We start from the raw sequence: 17,302 nt of genomic DNA, 5'->3' as shown, positions 1-17,302 counted from the left end.
TTTTCCAGCAAATGCAAGTAGTAACAGAATTAAAAACTGAGCAAGATCCAAACTGCTTAGAAACAGATGCAGGAGGATTGAGTCCTTCCCCAGTTGAATCTCAGACACCGATGGATGCAGACAAACAGGCTATTTACAGGTAGTACTGTTGACCAATCTTAAGTGGAAAAGTATATTATTGTCTTTAATCTGTAGAGTGATTGTTCTCAAACTAAGGATGACGTTTCTGGGATGTAATAGACCATCACAGTTGAAAGAGACCATACAAAACTCAATAGAGGATAGGATTCTGAAGCCTTCTTCCTTTCCGTAGCCAGACTCCTCTATGTTTCACCACTTTAGCCAAAATTGAGAACTACTGCAATTTTATTTTCTTGGGCAAGATCAGGTATACCTGTATTCAATGCTAGTATAAAATTGTATAGTAAAGAATAGGTACCGATCCCAATGCACCCACAATGTAGAATCAGTACTTAAAAAGCTACCTAAACTCAAACATTTAACAGCAAGCACAGCAACAAACTTTATGTATTTTGAGTTCTTTATTATGTTGTATTTTCAGCCATTTTATTACTTACCTAAGTCAATGTTCTGCATGTTTACAAGTGAGTAAGCTCTATTAAAGTGAAACTGACAACTCAGTGAAGTAGCATAAGATAGTGCATATTTTATTTATTTAAGTAAGGTTTGTGATTTTTATTTCAGATTAAGAGTTTCTATTTGAATATAAATTTTAAAATGTTTGCATTAATTATATTTGTATCTCACCACAATCATGGGCAAACTCTTGGTGCTCGGAACAAGAAAAAAAACAACAGTAAATAACAATAAAAATTAAGTTTACACTTGAGAATGCAATATACCATAGTTTCTTCCCAACAGTGCACAACACTGTTTAAGTGTTGTGCAGGTTTAAACAGCAAACAAAAGATTAGTTTTCTATTCCGGGTTAGATTAGCCATGAATACATAGCATCTTAATTGTTAATGTAATTTATTTTATTATGTATGCAGTGTCTAAATTATACATGTTTTGTCATGTTGACTTACAATTTCTAGTCTTATAGTTTGCTCATCTTTAATTCCTAGGCATCCACTGTTTCCCTTATTAGCACTGTTATTTGAAAAATGTGAACAATCTACACAGGGTTCAGAAGGCACAACATCTGCAAGTTTTGATGTAGATATTGAAAACTTTGTTAGGAAACAGGAGAAGGAAGGAAAACCCTTTTTTTGTGAAGATCCAGAAACAGATAATTTAGTAAGTAAAAGCATTTTAGGAAAAGAGTGACATATTAATTTATGTTTCTTTTGTTGTATTTGTACAAATCTTGCTATTTAAAAATTATGTTTATTTTGACTCTTTATTTCATTCCTTGAAACCTGGGATAAAGTATCCTTTGTTTCCAACATGGGCAACATAACACATAAATATGGATCAAAGAAAGGAAGTATTTCTGCATACATTTCCAAATGTTATTTGGCAAACTGACCTTTTCCCATTATTTCTTGATTGTCCAACTCCAATGATTTTTATTAGCTAACATATAAAACAGTAGAAATATGGCCATCTCCTCATATAAACAAGCTATGCATCTCCACAAACTACCACAACCCCTAGTACAAAAGATTGTTCCCCCAAGGAAGTTTCTTTTTTTCCTCTCTTTGTTAGATAAGTAGATTAATTTAGGGAATAAAATGAAGTGGCAAAGTGCCTATCTATTTAAACAACTACGAATTCAGAAAGCACTGAAATAAAGCCTTTTTAAAAACGACAATTAAGCAAAATCTAGCAAAATTTGTATTCCAATTAATGTTTAATGAACTGGTTAAGTTAAATAATATTCAGGTAGTCCTCGATTTATGACAATAATTGAGCCCAACATTTCCATTGCTAAACAAAGACAGTTATTGAGTTTTGCCTCATTTTATGACCTTTCTTGCCACAGTTGTTAAGTGAGTCACTGCATTTGTTAAGTTAGTTACATGGTTGTTAAATGAATCTGGCTTCTCCATTGACTTTGCTTGTCAGAAGGTCATAATAGGTGATCATATGACCTTGGGATACTGCAATCTTCATAAATACATGCCAGTTGCCAAGCATCTGAATTTTGACCATGTGACCATGGGGATACTGCAATGTTCATAAATGTGGAAAATGTTCATATGTCACTTACACAGTGTCAGTGTACAAAGTACGCTTTTCTGTACTGTTGTAACTTCGAACAGTCACTAAACTAATAATTGAAAACTAAAGACTACCTGTAATTGCAAGTAAAGCAGCATTAGCCATCTATTTTATGAAAGTCAAACACAAGGTTTATATGAATTCTGTTGTATAATTTGAGTAGCAGTATAGTATGATTTTCAGAAAAGCCTTCTCCAGATGACTTTGGTATTTAAAGTGAAATTAATAGAAAGATCCTCTCAGTGGTTGTTTTCATTAAAGAGGAGGGAAAAGTCTTCTAGGCTACCTTTTTCCTTTTAAATTGTAGCATTTCTATTACATTCAACAGCCAGCCATGTAGGAAATATTTTTGTTTCTTTCTTTTTGATAATATATATAATGTTTTTATTTATAATTGTCTGAGTTACTTATAAAGTATGGTACCTTGTAAAGATTAGTATATAGCCTCCCACCGACCAGTACGCTCCCATAGAGAGGGACTCCTCGGGGTGCCGTCGGCCAGGCAATGTCGGCTGGCAACCCCCAGGGGGAGGGCCTTCTCTGTGGCAGCTCCCGCCCTCTGGAACGATTTGCCCCTGGAGATAAGAAGGATATCGGATCTCCGGGTCTTTCGCTGTGCCCTGAAAACTCTTCTTTTCCAGCAAGCAGGGCTGGCGTGAACCCCGCCCCCTTTTTTAGTTTTTAATGGTTATTAATTGTTTAGTTTTAATCTGTTAATGGGTTTTAATTCGCACTGTTTTAATTCGGGCCAAAGTATATAATTCTTTTAATTAATTTTAAATTTTGTATTGTTATGTATTTTAGTTTTGGCTGTGCACCGCCCCGAGTCCACTAGGAGAAGGGCGGTATATAAATTGAATAAATAATAATAATAATAATATACTGAAAGACAAGAATATAAATAATTATAGTGAATCTGTTTACCAGCAGGTTTTGTTCTATCCACTTTTAACATTAGGGAAAGCCTTGTTTCATTAAACAGATACTTTATTATTATTATTACTACTATTATTGTTTTGTTACTTTATTCTGTGTATTTAATAACTTATTTCATTTTAATGGTTGTAAATTATAGTCACTGAACTTTATTGTAAACTCTGTCAGGGAGACCAGATATAAATACAGTATTGTAAATAAATGTAAACGAAATGCAGACATTTTTGTATGTTGTTTTAAAATTCTGTTTGTTTATCTTCAGATGGTAAAAGCAATTCAGGTTCTACGAATTCATCTGCTTGAGCTAGAAAAAGTTAATGAGCTCTGTAAAGATTTTTGTAGTCGTTATATTGCATGTCTAAAGACTAAAATGAACAGTGAAACTCTGCTAAGTGGGGAATCTGGGAGTCCTTATTCACCAGTACAACCCCAGGTAACTTTCATGATAAATCAAGTATATTTTCTTTATTGCTTTGTAATGTACCATATTCCCAAAAAAATCAGATTAGATAAAAGAAGCTTTTTAAAAATCTTATAATATGCTGTCTTAATAATTTGATTAAATGCATAACAATGCAGTTTTAAAAAAGAAGATCTATGACTTGCCAATTAGCAATGTTTGATTCTTTGTGATGTTATTAAAGATACCAGGTTTCCCTTGTGCAGTTCTTAGTAATCCGGTACATGTAATTGTAATTCTTAAAGAATGACTATAATTTGTCAACTCTTTGTCTGCAGTCCAGCAACTTTAAACATGATAAAGATAGCTTGGATTTGCTGGAGCAGCTGTCTTCATGGAAAGAGTCACCAGAAAATGTGAGCAGTAGAGCAAAATTGACACAATTATCATTACACTTCTTTGGCACTGTTTCCTTGGCCTAAGTTTTGGGTTGGCTTTGTTCATCTCATTGTAAATAATGGCCCTACCCATAATAGGGGAGTTCTCAGTACAGAAAGAAAGTTCTTGATAGCTCTCCGTCATATACACAAGACTTCAGAGCATAAAGTTCTTCTGATTTAGTAACTAAATCTAAGCACAAGAAACCATGTGCAAAAGAGACTAGTTGAAAAATATAAATAAGCAGGAATCATTCATCTCACATTTTATTCATGAAATATCTCCTTTCCTGGCTGTCTTATGTTGGGAGAGGAATTTAAGAAAATGTGCTGCAAATATTAGACTAAGTCAACCTGGAAGCAGATTGTTACCCTCTTTTTGCACATCCAAGAATCACTTACTACAGTTATTAAAAATCAATTGCATTATTTTCTGCCCTGTTAAGATGACAAACAATGAGAAATTCTAAAATTAAAACTTATGGCTTCACATAATTAAACAAAAACCAAAACTCCGAACTTCCTCTGTAAATCCAATAAAAGAAAATTTAAAAATCTATTTTAGCCACCAAAGTATATTAAGCAAGGCAAGGCAAAGCACTGGCGATCAAAAGATCAACCACCACTGCATTAACTGAAGGCATGAAAAGCTAACCTGAAACAATATGGCTTATAAATGTCCATCATTGACCTATGGACCTTTATTTTGCTATATAATAGTATAATTATTGAAAAATGTGTCCCAATTGGCAATTAAATTTTTATAATACTAATGAAAGTTATGTGATCCCCCCCCAGTTCAGATAGTTATGTAATTTACTATTTGTTTAAACCTAAGTAATATGGGCACCAATACAGTCCTCAACTTACAACAATTCATTTGGTGCCCATCCAAAGTTACAATGGCACTGAAAAATGTGATTTATGACCATTTTTTAGAGTTACGACCTTTGCAGCATCCTCATGATCATGTGATCAAAATTCAGATGCTTGGCAACTGGTTCATATTTATGACTGTTGCTGTGTGCCAAGGTCATGTGATCACCTTTTGCAACCTGACAAACAAAGTGTATGGGGAAGCCATATTAACTTAACAACCAGGTTACTAACTTAAAAACTGCAGTGATTCACTTAACAACAGTGGCAAGAAAGATAGTAAAATGGGGCAAAACTCACTTAACAACATACATTTTAGGCTCAGTTGTGGTTGTAAGTTGAGGACTACCTGTATTTACATTTCAGAGTGAGGTCTGCCAAAGTAAATTCTTCATATATTGGATCAGAGTTTATTGGAGATAAAATACAATAGAAAATAAATCTCTGCATGATAATATTTCTGCCCATGTGTTTACCATTTATGCACAGGTCAACAACACATGCATAAAATCTCATTTGGATTTAATGGGCATTCTGCTGTAACCCTTCCCCATTATTATATCTCGACTAAAGTCACTATATTGTTTATGAGTAGACTGTCAGGGCCAATCCAAAATGCTGGTGTTAAATGTAAAAAACTTTTAACAGTGCGGTGCCAGGATATATTGGACAATATCTTGCAAAACTATTTCTGCCCATTCAGTCTGGTCCTCAAGAGCTGACCTAAAAGTTCTCACCATTCTTGTAGTTATTACAGGCCTTCTCTGAAAGAGCCCCTACTTTTGGGGATACATTTCCCCCCAAGGTCCAAGCATCTCTCACTTTCCTAAAATTCCATAACCAAATTTAAAAAGTTTTATTTCAACATGTTTTTAACCTCAGCTGCATGACTGACGCCAACTATCTTCGTTTGATCCTTGCTTTTTGGTGGTTTGTTTTTAATATTGATTTGCATTTAGTTTTATTATTATTATTATTATTATTATTATTATTATTATTATTATTATTTTATTTGGGGGGATGGAGGTGGGGATATTGTATATTGCCCAGACATGTTTGAGATTGGAATAGTATAAGTACTATGAAAAAATAAATCCTTTAAATAGTTTATAGTATTCATCTTCATTACTGTAAGAACTCTCCTAGAAATCCATTGGAAACATATATTTATCACTTACAGAAGAAAAATTAAGTTAATTATGAATAGTCTAAAAATAATATATGTTTTTAGAAAATTAATATTTCTTCATTGAATTTCATTTAACATTTCATGTCAAGCTCATGTCAACTTATTAAATTGCATTCTTGTATTTCATATATCAGATTGTATTTGTTTGATGATTTACTAATTTAGGTAAATATTTTAAATCTGAACTTTTAGCAAAATATTTAAAAAAATCATCTTTGCTGCGTAGGTTTAAGATGCTCAGGAGATCTTTAAGATTGAAAATCTGTACAATTTATTTATTCTTTCTTTTTTTTTTAAAAAAAAAAAATCAAGGTTAAGTACCAATAGCTATTTCCAAATATTCATCCCATTATTTCTAGCAATTTGATATACAAATTCAAGCTTTCACTATGTTAGGAATAGTATTGAGTGGTATAGGAACTATGGTGTGGTTTCATTATAATTCCACATTCTTATGATTGCTTAAACTATTCTATGAATGTTTCAATATTAGAAAGAAAGCTAACATTTTAGAATCAACATATACATATTGTCAAATTATAATTTCTTTCTTATTTTTCCTTTCATTGAAATTGTTTTCATAACATATTTTTTAAATCATACTTGTCAATATCATATTTTTTTCAAATCTCTCTCTGATTTGAAATAATTTAACAGAAATCATGGGAACATTCATAAATATAAAGCTATGTAATTCTTCTTGTTATTGTTTCTAGCAAATTCAAAGTGCCATCACAGGTACACTAAGTCCCCAAGGGATTGTGGTACCTGCATCAGCACTACAGCAGGGAAATGTAACTATGGCAACGGTTGCAGGTAAGAAACACTAAACATTTAAACGTTGCATTTTATCTAAATGTGTGGATATATGTGTTCTTCTGGTTTTTTAATAGTTTCTAAAGAGAAAAAATACTATAAAAGTTATTTTTAATACATACTATCTATTTATCTTGAGATGAATGAAACAGCATTTTAAACAATAGTTTTACTCTTCAAAGAGCAATTTGTCTAGTCTTACCCTTATTAGGAAATAATGAAAAGAAAATGAAGGCAAAACAAATATATTTGAGTAATTAAAAATATTCACAATAACTAAATTGCCTAATAATATCAAATATAGTAAAAACATTCTTAGTCACATGCACAACAGAGGTTAAAGAAATAAAAATGCAGTTTTTGTTAGCACTATTAAAGCCCTGACTCTTTTGTTTATGCATTGACATTACATATATATGCAAAGGAGCAGGGCTTCAGTTGCACTATTGAGACTGCCATCTTGACTTTTTGGACCTTGGGGGCACTCTTAACTGAATTTCTGCTTCCATAAAGGTAAAGCAGTCTATGGAATCAACAAAAATATTCACTTTTGCATTTTAAAAATAGTTTTATGTTTTCACCACAGCTTCATACTATATTTAACAATAACTAAGCATCAATTAACCTTTTATCTCTTGTTTTCTTATTTTCTTGATTGCTGCACACTTTTAAGGTGGCACAGTATATCAGCCAGTAACAGTGGTCACACCTCAAGGACAAGTAGTAACACAAGCACTGTCACCTGGAACAATCAGGATCCAGAATTCACAGGTTTGTTCAACTCATTTCATAGAGTGGTTTAAAGTAGAAGAAGCCAGGATTTTAATAAGATGTGGAACAGGTTGTCTATATAATGAATTTACATACTTTTAATAAGTCAAATGGGGGGAGAGTGAAAAAGCATCTTCCTATACCATCCATAAAATGAGTGGCAGGAACTGCATTTAATTTTCAGTATTCATAGTCAGAGAGGTCTCAGAGGGCACAAACAGAATTTTGAATACTCATACATCAGAGGGACAACATCTTTGCCCCTGACTGAGTATGTTGTTTCTCACATTACAGTGTCCCTGATTTTCTCTCATAAATATAAAAGGGATAAATACTCCTGAGAGTTACAGACAATCCATATTCATCCATTTTAATATGCAGTTTGTGAATACTTTGCTTGAATGTTCCCATAAAATAAAATTCCAGTAAAATTCCCTGTGCATAGAAAACATCTAATGAGCATAGGGTTAGAACTCTTTCTCACAATTTGATAGTTTTCCACATGTTCAGTTAAGAACTCAGCACTGACATAGTTTTTTGCATACAATCTGAAATAGTACATGTATAGCGCTCCTTCTATTTTTAATACAAAAGCTGTGCTTTTTAATTATTCTTGCAACATATTAAGACTTTTTGATGATGTTTATGGTGTTTTAATAAAGTTCTGCTATTGTGTAGCTCCAGTTACAATTAAACCAAGATTTAAGCATCTTGCATCAAGATGATGGATCATCAAAGAATAAAAGAGGCGTTCTTCCAAAACATGCTACAAACGTGATGAGATCTTGGCTTTTCCAGCATATAGGGGTAAGAATTTATCTCGGTGATTAAAAACACTTTTAAAAAAAGTTTCTTAGTGATTATAATTTTAGCTCTTTTTTTAATTGGATATGTGCCATCAAATTGGACTGAGTCTTCATGACCATACATTTTCTCCAGAAGGAAGTGTCCCCAGCTTGCTCCTTCAGATCTTCCAATGGTGCACACATCACTGCTGTAATTACTCCATCTATCTTTTGTTAGGACTTCACATAGTAGTCAATAATATAAGCTTGATCATTTGTACTTTGAGTGAGAATTCTGTATTGATTTATTCAATGATCCGTTTCTTTGTTTTCTTGGCTATTTTCTCCTGCCCCAATTTCATGAAGGACAATACTTTTACAGTCTATTTCTATGGTTCCTCTTGAAAAAAAGTTAAATTGATTTGTTAAAGATGAATCTGATTTTCAGTAAGTGCTCTCATATAAACTTGTGATTTTCTGTTGTTATTTCATTTGAATGAGGAATTTTTTTAAAAAATCATGTGCTCCTTCAATCAGTAGTCTTTTGAGAGCTATATTTAAATTTCTGTCAGTCTAAACACTTCCTCAGGGCTTGGGAGAAATTCATATAAAATGAAGTTTAGCTATATGCAGAAGCAAGATTGTTATGTGGTTTGCTTTACTAAATGTACTCCATAGTCAAAAGGGGGCCCATGTATTGTTAGTTTAGAATCACACATTTATCCTGTGATTTATATAGTCATAATCAGCTTATTCATTAACTGAAAGATCATATATATGTTGCCACAAGTTTTTTTTTATTTTACATACATGCTCTGTCTATATAATTATAACATTTAATCCATGGGTACTGCATAGTGCTGTTGGTTTTGATTGAAGGAGACAGCATTGTACAACTTCTATTATATCCATAATCAAATGATATTTGTCATCAAATGTATTATGGAAACAGAATTCTACTATCTAGTAAGTTGATGTTGAATTTTTTTCATAATAGAAAATACAAATCAAAATAAAGTTAATGGGGAAGGAAAAGGGGGGAAGGAAAAATATGGGAACAGTAGAAAAAAGTGTTAACTTCCAACTTTTTTCAGCATAGTAGAATAAAAATAATAAAGTATATCCTCAACTTTTTACTTTCACATACTTGGCATAGTAGCCATTTCTATAACAGTAACTTGGAAATGTTTGTTTGAACAGAATGGATTGGATATATCTGTTTTAGACAGACTGAGCAACATACACACATGCTACTGTAACAAATAATCATTCTATTGCACTATCAAGGCACATTTCTCGACATATATCATCTTCCCTTCTGATGTGCAATATATAAGGTCATCTAATACTAAACAGAGAAAGAAAAGAATTGCATCTGTATTATTGTTCTTTGTTGGAGGTTTGTTTTAAAAGTCCATACTTCCAGCTTGCCAGTCTTCAGTCAAGAAATGGGTAGCTGGATTATTAAGTGCTCCATCTCAATGTGATGCTATAAAATGCCAAGCCTGACTGTAATAAAACCTACTTTGTCCATTATTTAATTAAGGAGAGGCGTTTATTCCTAAAACCGGGCTGCATAAAAGGGAGCAGGTCCCTCTCATGGAATTTTATGCAGATGAATTTTGTATTTTATATCAGCCCCAACCTGAGGTAGAGGACGTGATGGGATTTTTGTATACCAAAAGGCTTTAGCTGTTATGAGGGCTCTGTTCCACAGGAGGAAAGATGTGAGGCCTTGCTCATGATACTGGGACCAAACAGGAAGCTGGGAGTACTCCTATTATCCTCACAGTTGCAGGGCAGCATCCCTCATTCAGCTACTTGACTTCACTACAGAGGAGTTTATGGATTCATGTAGACTTTTAATATTGAGTGATTTCATTTCCACTCCCTTGGGTGGATTGGGTGGTTCAGGAGTCCATGGCTGCCATAGTAACCATGGACTGATGCCAAGTCATCACTAGCCTAACTCATGTAGGGCCATACCTTGTTGGTATGGAACATTTGGGTCATGATCCAGTTGTGGGAGACTTTTCTGTCAGTCCATCTCATAAACTAATCACTTTCTTATGATAGTAGGATTAATCTTTATAGGGAGAGGAGATCTGTTAAGATGGTCTAGCACAGATATTTGATGGATCTAGCAAATTTCCAGATGGCACTTGAGGAGTTCCCCAGTGATCTGGAGGATGTTTCTATTCCATTCCAATGAAATTTTCAACAATTCCATTCAGTTCACTGTGTATCTCCTTGACTTTACTGAGCAGTTCTGTGAAATGATGCACATGAAGAAATGCCTGTAGCAATACAAAAAAACCTCAAGGAGTGAATATGTCAGATTTGAGTTTACTCTGCATCAATAAAAGCAGCAAAGCATAATTACTCCCCTGCCCTTATTTTGTTCATGGAATGCTGGCCAGTTGCACTATTTAGAGTGTTCTGATTGGCTGGAAAACCCAGTCAATGTGCATTAAGTTGCCATTGTCTGGCCAAGCATTTATAGTATATACAGTTGCTTATATACACTCCAATTTAGAAACTAGATGGACAGAATCTCCTGAGATGGCAATGATGGTGCCTTGTAGCTTATCTGGGAAGATTTTGAACCTGTGGAGCCTAATAAAGTGAACAGGATCCTTTGCAATCTGAGCTCTGCCAATGTGTTTTGCACATAATTAAAGTGGCAAAGGAGAGGACTGGGAGCTGAAGCTAGGAGCTGGATTGTAGTCAATACCCTTTTTGAGGACAAGGGAGGTGCCAGAGGACCTTGCAGAGGCATTGGATTACTCACTTATTAAAATCCAATGAAACAAAACTGAACAACTATCATCCTAGGAAGGTTTACTGAAAATAGGGACTGCGGTGGCAGAAGGCTTTTGAAGATACACATTATTTGGATCCTTGGCAATCTTGAGTTCCGACCTGGGTATGGACAAAAGTTTCATTAGTTGGTCTCATGGATGACCTTTGGTTGTCTTGTGAATGGAGGTGGCACAACTATTTTTGTCCTCCTAGATCTTTAGCAGCTTTTGATACTGTGAAGCATGAATTTTTCTGGACTGCTTGCAAGGGTTTGAAGTTGTATGCTTGATAGAACTATCAATTTGGAGTGAAGTATAATCAATATGCTGATCATGAGAGAATTCTAATGGAATAAGAGAAACATTTGCTCTTTCTTTTGTGATTATCTGCACATAAACATAATTTGAATACTAATATCAAGCATTTTAGGAAGGAGATGTCCTATGAGCTTGTATTTCTAATTTTAGAAAAGTTTGGAAATATCAAGTATAATATAAGTTGGCTATTAATACCAGCAGGCTTTTAATTGCTGGGAAATGGAAATCTGAGTACTGTCATCACATTAGTATTACTTTAATAAATCACACCCTGTAATTAATGGCATTAAAAGAACTTAGCAGGTACAAATGAATTAAATGGCATTTCATTTCATTTTTTTTTTCATTTATTCGGATTTCTATACCGCCCTTCTCCTTTCGGACTCAGGGCGGTGAACAGCCAGATAAAAAACATCTATACAAACATCACAGTTAAAATAAAGTTAAAATAATTTATAAATTTGGCTCATAATTTAAAACTTGTCAATTAAAATAAATATTAAAATTTTTTAAAAAAATTTAAAACTAACCCTAAAATCAGGACAGACCGGCTAGCTGAAAAAAATGAGTTTTTAGGGCCCGACGAAAAATCCGGAGGTCGGAGATCACTCGTATCTCTGGGGGTAGATTGTTCCATAGGGTAGGTGCCACCACAGAGAAGGCTCTCCTCCTGGGGGTCGTCAGCCGGCATTGTCTGGCCGACGGCACCCTGAGGAGGCCCTCTCTGTGGGAGCGAACCGGCCGGTGGGAGGCTATTGGTGGCAGAAGGCGGTCCCGTAAGTACCCTGGCCCTAAACCATGGAGCGCTTTAAAGGTGATCACCAACACCTTGAAGCGCACCCGGAAGTCCACCGGAAGCCAATGCAGCTCGCGCAGGAGAGGAGTCACATGGGAGCGCCCCGTCGCTCCCATAATCCCCCGCGCAGCCGCATTCTGCACCAGTTGGAGCCTCCGGGTGCACCCCAAGGGGAGCCCCATGTAGAGAGCGTTACAATAGTCCAGACGAGAAGTGACGAGTGCTTGAGTGACCGTGCGTAGGGAGTCCCGGTCCAGAAAGGGGCGCAACTGGCGTATCAGGCGAACCTGACAAAAAGCCCCCCTGGCCACGGCTGTCATATGCCCTTCTAAGGACAGCCGCGCATCCAGGACGACACCCAAGTTGCGGGCCCTCTCTGTGGGGGCCAATGATTCGCCCCCAATAACCAGCGATGGCGTCAGCTGGCTATACTGGGACGCCGGCAGCCACAGCCACTCGGTCTTGGAAGGGTTGAGTCGAAGCCTGTTTCTCCCCATCCAGACCCGCACGGCCTCCAGGCACTGGGACATCACTTCCAAGGCATCATTGGGATGGTCTGGGGTGGAAATGTACAGCTGAGTGTCATCAGCGTACTGATGGAACTCCACCCCAAAACCACGGATGATCTCACCCAGCGGCTTCACATAAATGTTGAACAGGAGGGGCGAGAGGACCGACCCTTGCGGCACCCCACAAACAAGGCGCCTTGGGGTCGACCGCTGCCCCCCTGTCAACACAGATTGCGACCGGTTGGAGAGATAGGAGGAGAACCACCGCAAAACAGTGCCCCCCACTCCCAGTCCCTCCAGCCGGCGCAACATGATACCATGGTCGATGGTATCAAAAGCCGCTGAGAGGTCTAATAGGACCAGGATAGAGGAATAACCCCTATCCCGGGCCCTCCAGAGATCATCCACCAACGCGACCAATGCCGTTTCCGTGCTGTACCCAGGTCTGAAGCCGGACTGGAGCGGATCCAGATAGACAGCTTCATCCAGGTACTGGGGAAGCTGTCGCGCCACCACACTCTCAACAACCTTCGCAATAAAGCGAAGGTTGGAGACTGGACGATAGTTAGCCAAAATAGCCGGATCCAGGGATGGCTTCTTGAGGAGAGGCCTCACCACCGCCTCTTTCAAGGCGGCCGGCAGGACACCCTCACTCAAAGAAGCGTTAATAATCCCCTGGAGCCAGCCTCGTGTAACCTCCCGGGAAGCCAGCACCAACCAGGAGGGACACGGGTCCAATAAACATGTGGTTGCGTTCAGTCGTCCCAAGATCCTGTCCATGTCCTCGGGAGCCACAGGATCGAACTCCTCCCAGATAACACTCTCAAGGCCTGCCTCAGTCATCTCGTCTGAACTAACCCAGTCGGCGGCCAAGTCTTCCCGAATCTGAGTTATTTTATCATCCAGATACTGTACAAAATCCTCAGCTCGGCCCTGCAAGGGGTCCTCCCGCGCTCCCAGATGGAGGAGGGAGCGGGTCACCCTAAACAGGGTGGCTGGGCGGTTATCTGATGACGCGATAAGAGCGGCAAAATAGCTAGATTTCGCCGCTTTTATCGCCACTAGGTAGGTCTTAATATGAGACCTTACCAGTGTCAAGTCAGACTCGGAACGACTGGCCCTCCAACTGCTCTCTAGGCGTCTTTTCCGGCGCTTCATCTCCCTCAGCTCCTCGGAAAACCAAGGAGCTAAGTGAGTTCGGTGCCGGGTCAGAGGCCGCAAAGGCACGACCCGGTCCAAAGCCCCGGCAGCCGCCCTATCCCAGGCGGCCACCAGGTCATCAGCCGAGTCATGAGCTAGAGTCTCAGGAAATGGCCCAAGCTCCATCTGGAACCTATCAGGGTCCATCAGGCGCCTGGGGCGGAACCACCTGGTCGGTTCCGCCTCCCTGCGACGGGGTACGGCGGTCAGAAAGTCAAGTCGAAGGAGCGAGTGGTCAGACCATGACAAGGGTTCGATATCTACATCCCCTATATCAAGGCCACTCAACCACTGACCAGAGATAAAAACTAAGTCCAGAGTGTGTCCCCCCATATGAGTAGGGCCGTGAATTACTTGGGTCAGGTCCATGGCCGTCATGGAAGCCATGAACTCCCGAGCTACCTCAGATGTTTCACCGATGGATGGCAGGTTGAAATCCCCCATGACCACAAGTCTGGGGGTATCAGCCGCCACCTCGGCTATAACATTGAGGAGCTCGGGCAGGGTCGTTGCCACGTGGCAGGGAGCCAGGTACGTGATCAACAGACCCATCTGCGCCCCACGACCCCACTTCACAAAAAGGGACTCACATCCGGCTATCTGAGGTACAGTGGTCTCCCTCGGATCAAGACCTTCTTTTAGAATGACCGCCACCCCCCCCGCCCCTGCCCTGAGCTCTCGGCTGATGAAATGCACGGAAGCCTGATGGGCACATCTCCATGAGGGGAACTCCCCCCTCATGGCCCAACCAGGTCTCCGTGATTCCTGCCAGGTCCGCTCCCCCCTCCTGAATAAGATCACAAATGAGGGGGGCTTTATTTACCACGGACCTGGCATTACATAACATCAGCCGGAGACTCGGGCGCTGAGACTCTAAGCAGCCTGGGGAACGGGAAGAGCTAAGGGGGCCGGGGCACGCAATCGCTCGAAGATAGCGAGCACGTGCCCCCACCACATGATATGGCCCCCTGCTCCCGCCATACCTGCCCCTCCCACTCAGCGTGTTAATAGAGAAGCCCTCACTAGAGGGCATTCTAACAGTCCCCTTTCCCCCAGAGTCCGCACCCCCTACGGCACCATTAATAGCAACCGGACTGGTCTGCAACCCCCGTGGGTTTTCCCCCAAACCCACATAACCTCCCCCACCCCCAGAACCCCTTAAAAGTCTATTTAAAAAAGTCTTTAAAAAACCCCTCAATCCCCTTTTTGCGACATGCCACCTCTCGGGGTCCCAAGATCCGTCATTAAGGTGGGCCCTCGATAACATAGAGGGCCAGGCCTGCGAGAGGGGGGAATCTCGCAGCACAAGAAGCTTTGCCCTAGAATACATTTTAACACTAGAGTGATAATACAGGTTTGGCCTAGACATGGCCTAGGGGTTTCTAATGATGGTTTCAGATGTCCAGGAAGCAAGACTAAGTTAATCGGAAGAGTCGCCATTACCCTCTCACGGTAATGGGTAGGAGTCCTCACGTTCAGTCCAGCTGAGGGAAACTATCCAACCACCCTCTCATGGTGGTTGGCCATCCTAATCAAGGCAAGATGGAAAAAGTCAGAAAAAGTCCGAAAACCACCCTCTCACGGTGGTTTGGGCTTCCTGGCCCTGGAAAGATGAGTCCCATCCGTGGCGAACGAAGTCTGGAGCTGGCTCCATCCATCCTCCCGTAACTGCCTTGTCCTCCATACAGCCAGGAGACAGGACGAAAGACAGAGCCAGGTCCCAAGCTCTGGGGAAGAAAGTCTACATTGGCCAATAGGCCGATAACAGGGCCAAAAAAAGGGAGGGGGGGGGAGGCCATCCATAGCGACCCAATACTTGAGCCGTCCACCAGCCTCTCCAATCCCAGGTCTTTCCATACAACCCTTAACATCAGCCATGTATCCTTCAACCCCTGAGCACAATGGGGTTCAGCTCCCCCATTTCAATGTCAAGGCTTGATGTTCTTCTCCTCTCCTCCAACGCCAACAACTCTCCAGCTCTCCAGCACCACCGCCCTCAACCTGGTTGCCACGCAGCAGCCGCCATCACCACAGCGTCGTCCTCGGCGCCGGCCACACCCAAGCTCCCAGCGTTCCCCAGCGCCCCCGGAACATCCAAAAGAAACCCCCAGGGGCGTCCAGGGTCAGGGGGGAGCTCGCTGGGCATCACCGCCGCCGCCGCCAACGCTCTGGCCGCCGCCGCCTCGGTCAAGCAGGGAGGAAAAAAAGCGGCTGAGCCGATGCAGCCGGGCTGTCGGCGTTCAGCCTCGGCGTTCTTCCACCCGCGCCGTCTTCCGCTCGCTTCTCCCCAGCCACGAAGTTCCGGAGGGCGAAAAAGCCCTCATCAGGCTGGGGAGAGACTCCTCCAACTGGGAAAGGGGTTGCCGATGTTCATGGCAGCCCCAGAAGACCCCTGCCAGTCCACGAGCCGCCCATCCCTAGACGCGATTTAAACGGGCGTCGCCATCTTGGGGCATGCGCAGAAGACAGTTGAAATCACTGCAGGATGCATTATAGAAAGATTAATTTAGCTGGTCATATTTTATTTTATTAATGGACAGTTAAATTCTACTAAAATGCTTGTGGAGTATTAAATCTCTTTTCAATTTTAATTTTCTTTTATGCTGTAAGGAAAAATTGAAACTTATTACCACTGATAGTCTTGTGGGAAATATCTCTGGAAAAAAAAAGAGTAAAAAAGCTGATCCCCACCACAAAGATTCCTTTACTGGACTTGCAGCAGCAACCCCTCCCCTCTAGCTGAATGTCTAGCATGTTTGTTTTAAATAATGTGTATGGTATTCTTAGCTGTAATTGCTATATTGTTTATAAACTTCTTTGGACAGATGGTTATACAAATGGGACATGAATAGTTGTAATAAAAACTAAGAAGTTGTAATTTATTTAAAAATAAATTTAATTCAAAAAGAATAATGAAAATATTTCTTTCTGTAGCATCCATATCCAACAGAAGATGAGAAAAAACAGATAGCAGCACAAACAAATCTTACCTTACTCCAGGTTAACAACTGGTAGGTTGAACAATTATTTTATAGTTCTATCTAATCTTCCTTCTGGGAAACCCAAAGTAATGTGCATTGTAGATCTCATCATATTTTACCCCCTGGAACTCTCTGAAGTAGGTTGAGCTAACAAAATCAAATGGAATCAAATGGAAACTTGAATTTTAACCCGGGTCTCAATTCACCGCCATAATTTCTATAAAGGTAAAGGTTTCCCCTATCCAGTCATATCTGGCTCTAGGGGGCAGTGCTGATCTTCATTTCTTAGCCAAGGGAGCC

The 17,302-nt window shown here is 39.8% G+C and overlaps 1 protein-coding gene across 2 annotated transcripts in view; it reads left to right on the top strand.

Moving 5' to 3' along the window:
* Positions 1 to 17,302, top strand: part of PKNOX1 (PBX/knotted 1 homeobox 1) — a 36,874-nt gene that overhangs the window by 16,365 nt on the left and 3,207 nt on the right. The window contains exons 5-12 of one of the 2 annotated variants that reach the window (XM_070943483.1): positions 9 to 139; positions 1,089 to 1,260; positions 3,386 to 3,556; positions 3,862 to 3,939; positions 6,742 to 6,841; positions 7,515 to 7,612; positions 8,291 to 8,419; positions 16,956 to 17,032. In XM_070943483.1, coding sequence (XP_070799584.1) covers positions 9 to 139; positions 1,089 to 1,260; positions 3,386 to 3,556; positions 3,862 to 3,939; positions 6,742 to 6,841; positions 7,515 to 7,612; positions 8,291 to 8,419; positions 16,956 to 17,032 — 956 coding nt within the window. The remainder of the gene's footprint in view (positions 1 to 8; positions 140 to 1,088; positions 1,261 to 3,385; positions 3,557 to 3,861; positions 3,940 to 6,741; positions 6,842 to 7,514; positions 7,613 to 8,290; positions 8,420 to 16,955; positions 17,033 to 17,302) is intronic. The other variant, XM_070943485.1, reaches the window with a different exon arrangement.

Source organism: Pituophis catenifer, unplaced genomic scaffold (genome assembly GCF_029215685.1).
Source record: "Pituophis catenifer annectens isolate HBS135680 unplaced genomic scaffold, rPitCat1.0.hap2 SCAF_4, whole genome shotgun sequence".
Classification (NCBI taxonomy): Eukaryota; Metazoa; Chordata; class Lepidosauria; order Squamata; family Colubridae; genus Pituophis; species Pituophis catenifer.
The sequence above is the reverse complement of the archived record's forward strand: the minus strand, read 5'-3'. Positions and strand labels throughout refer to the sequence as shown.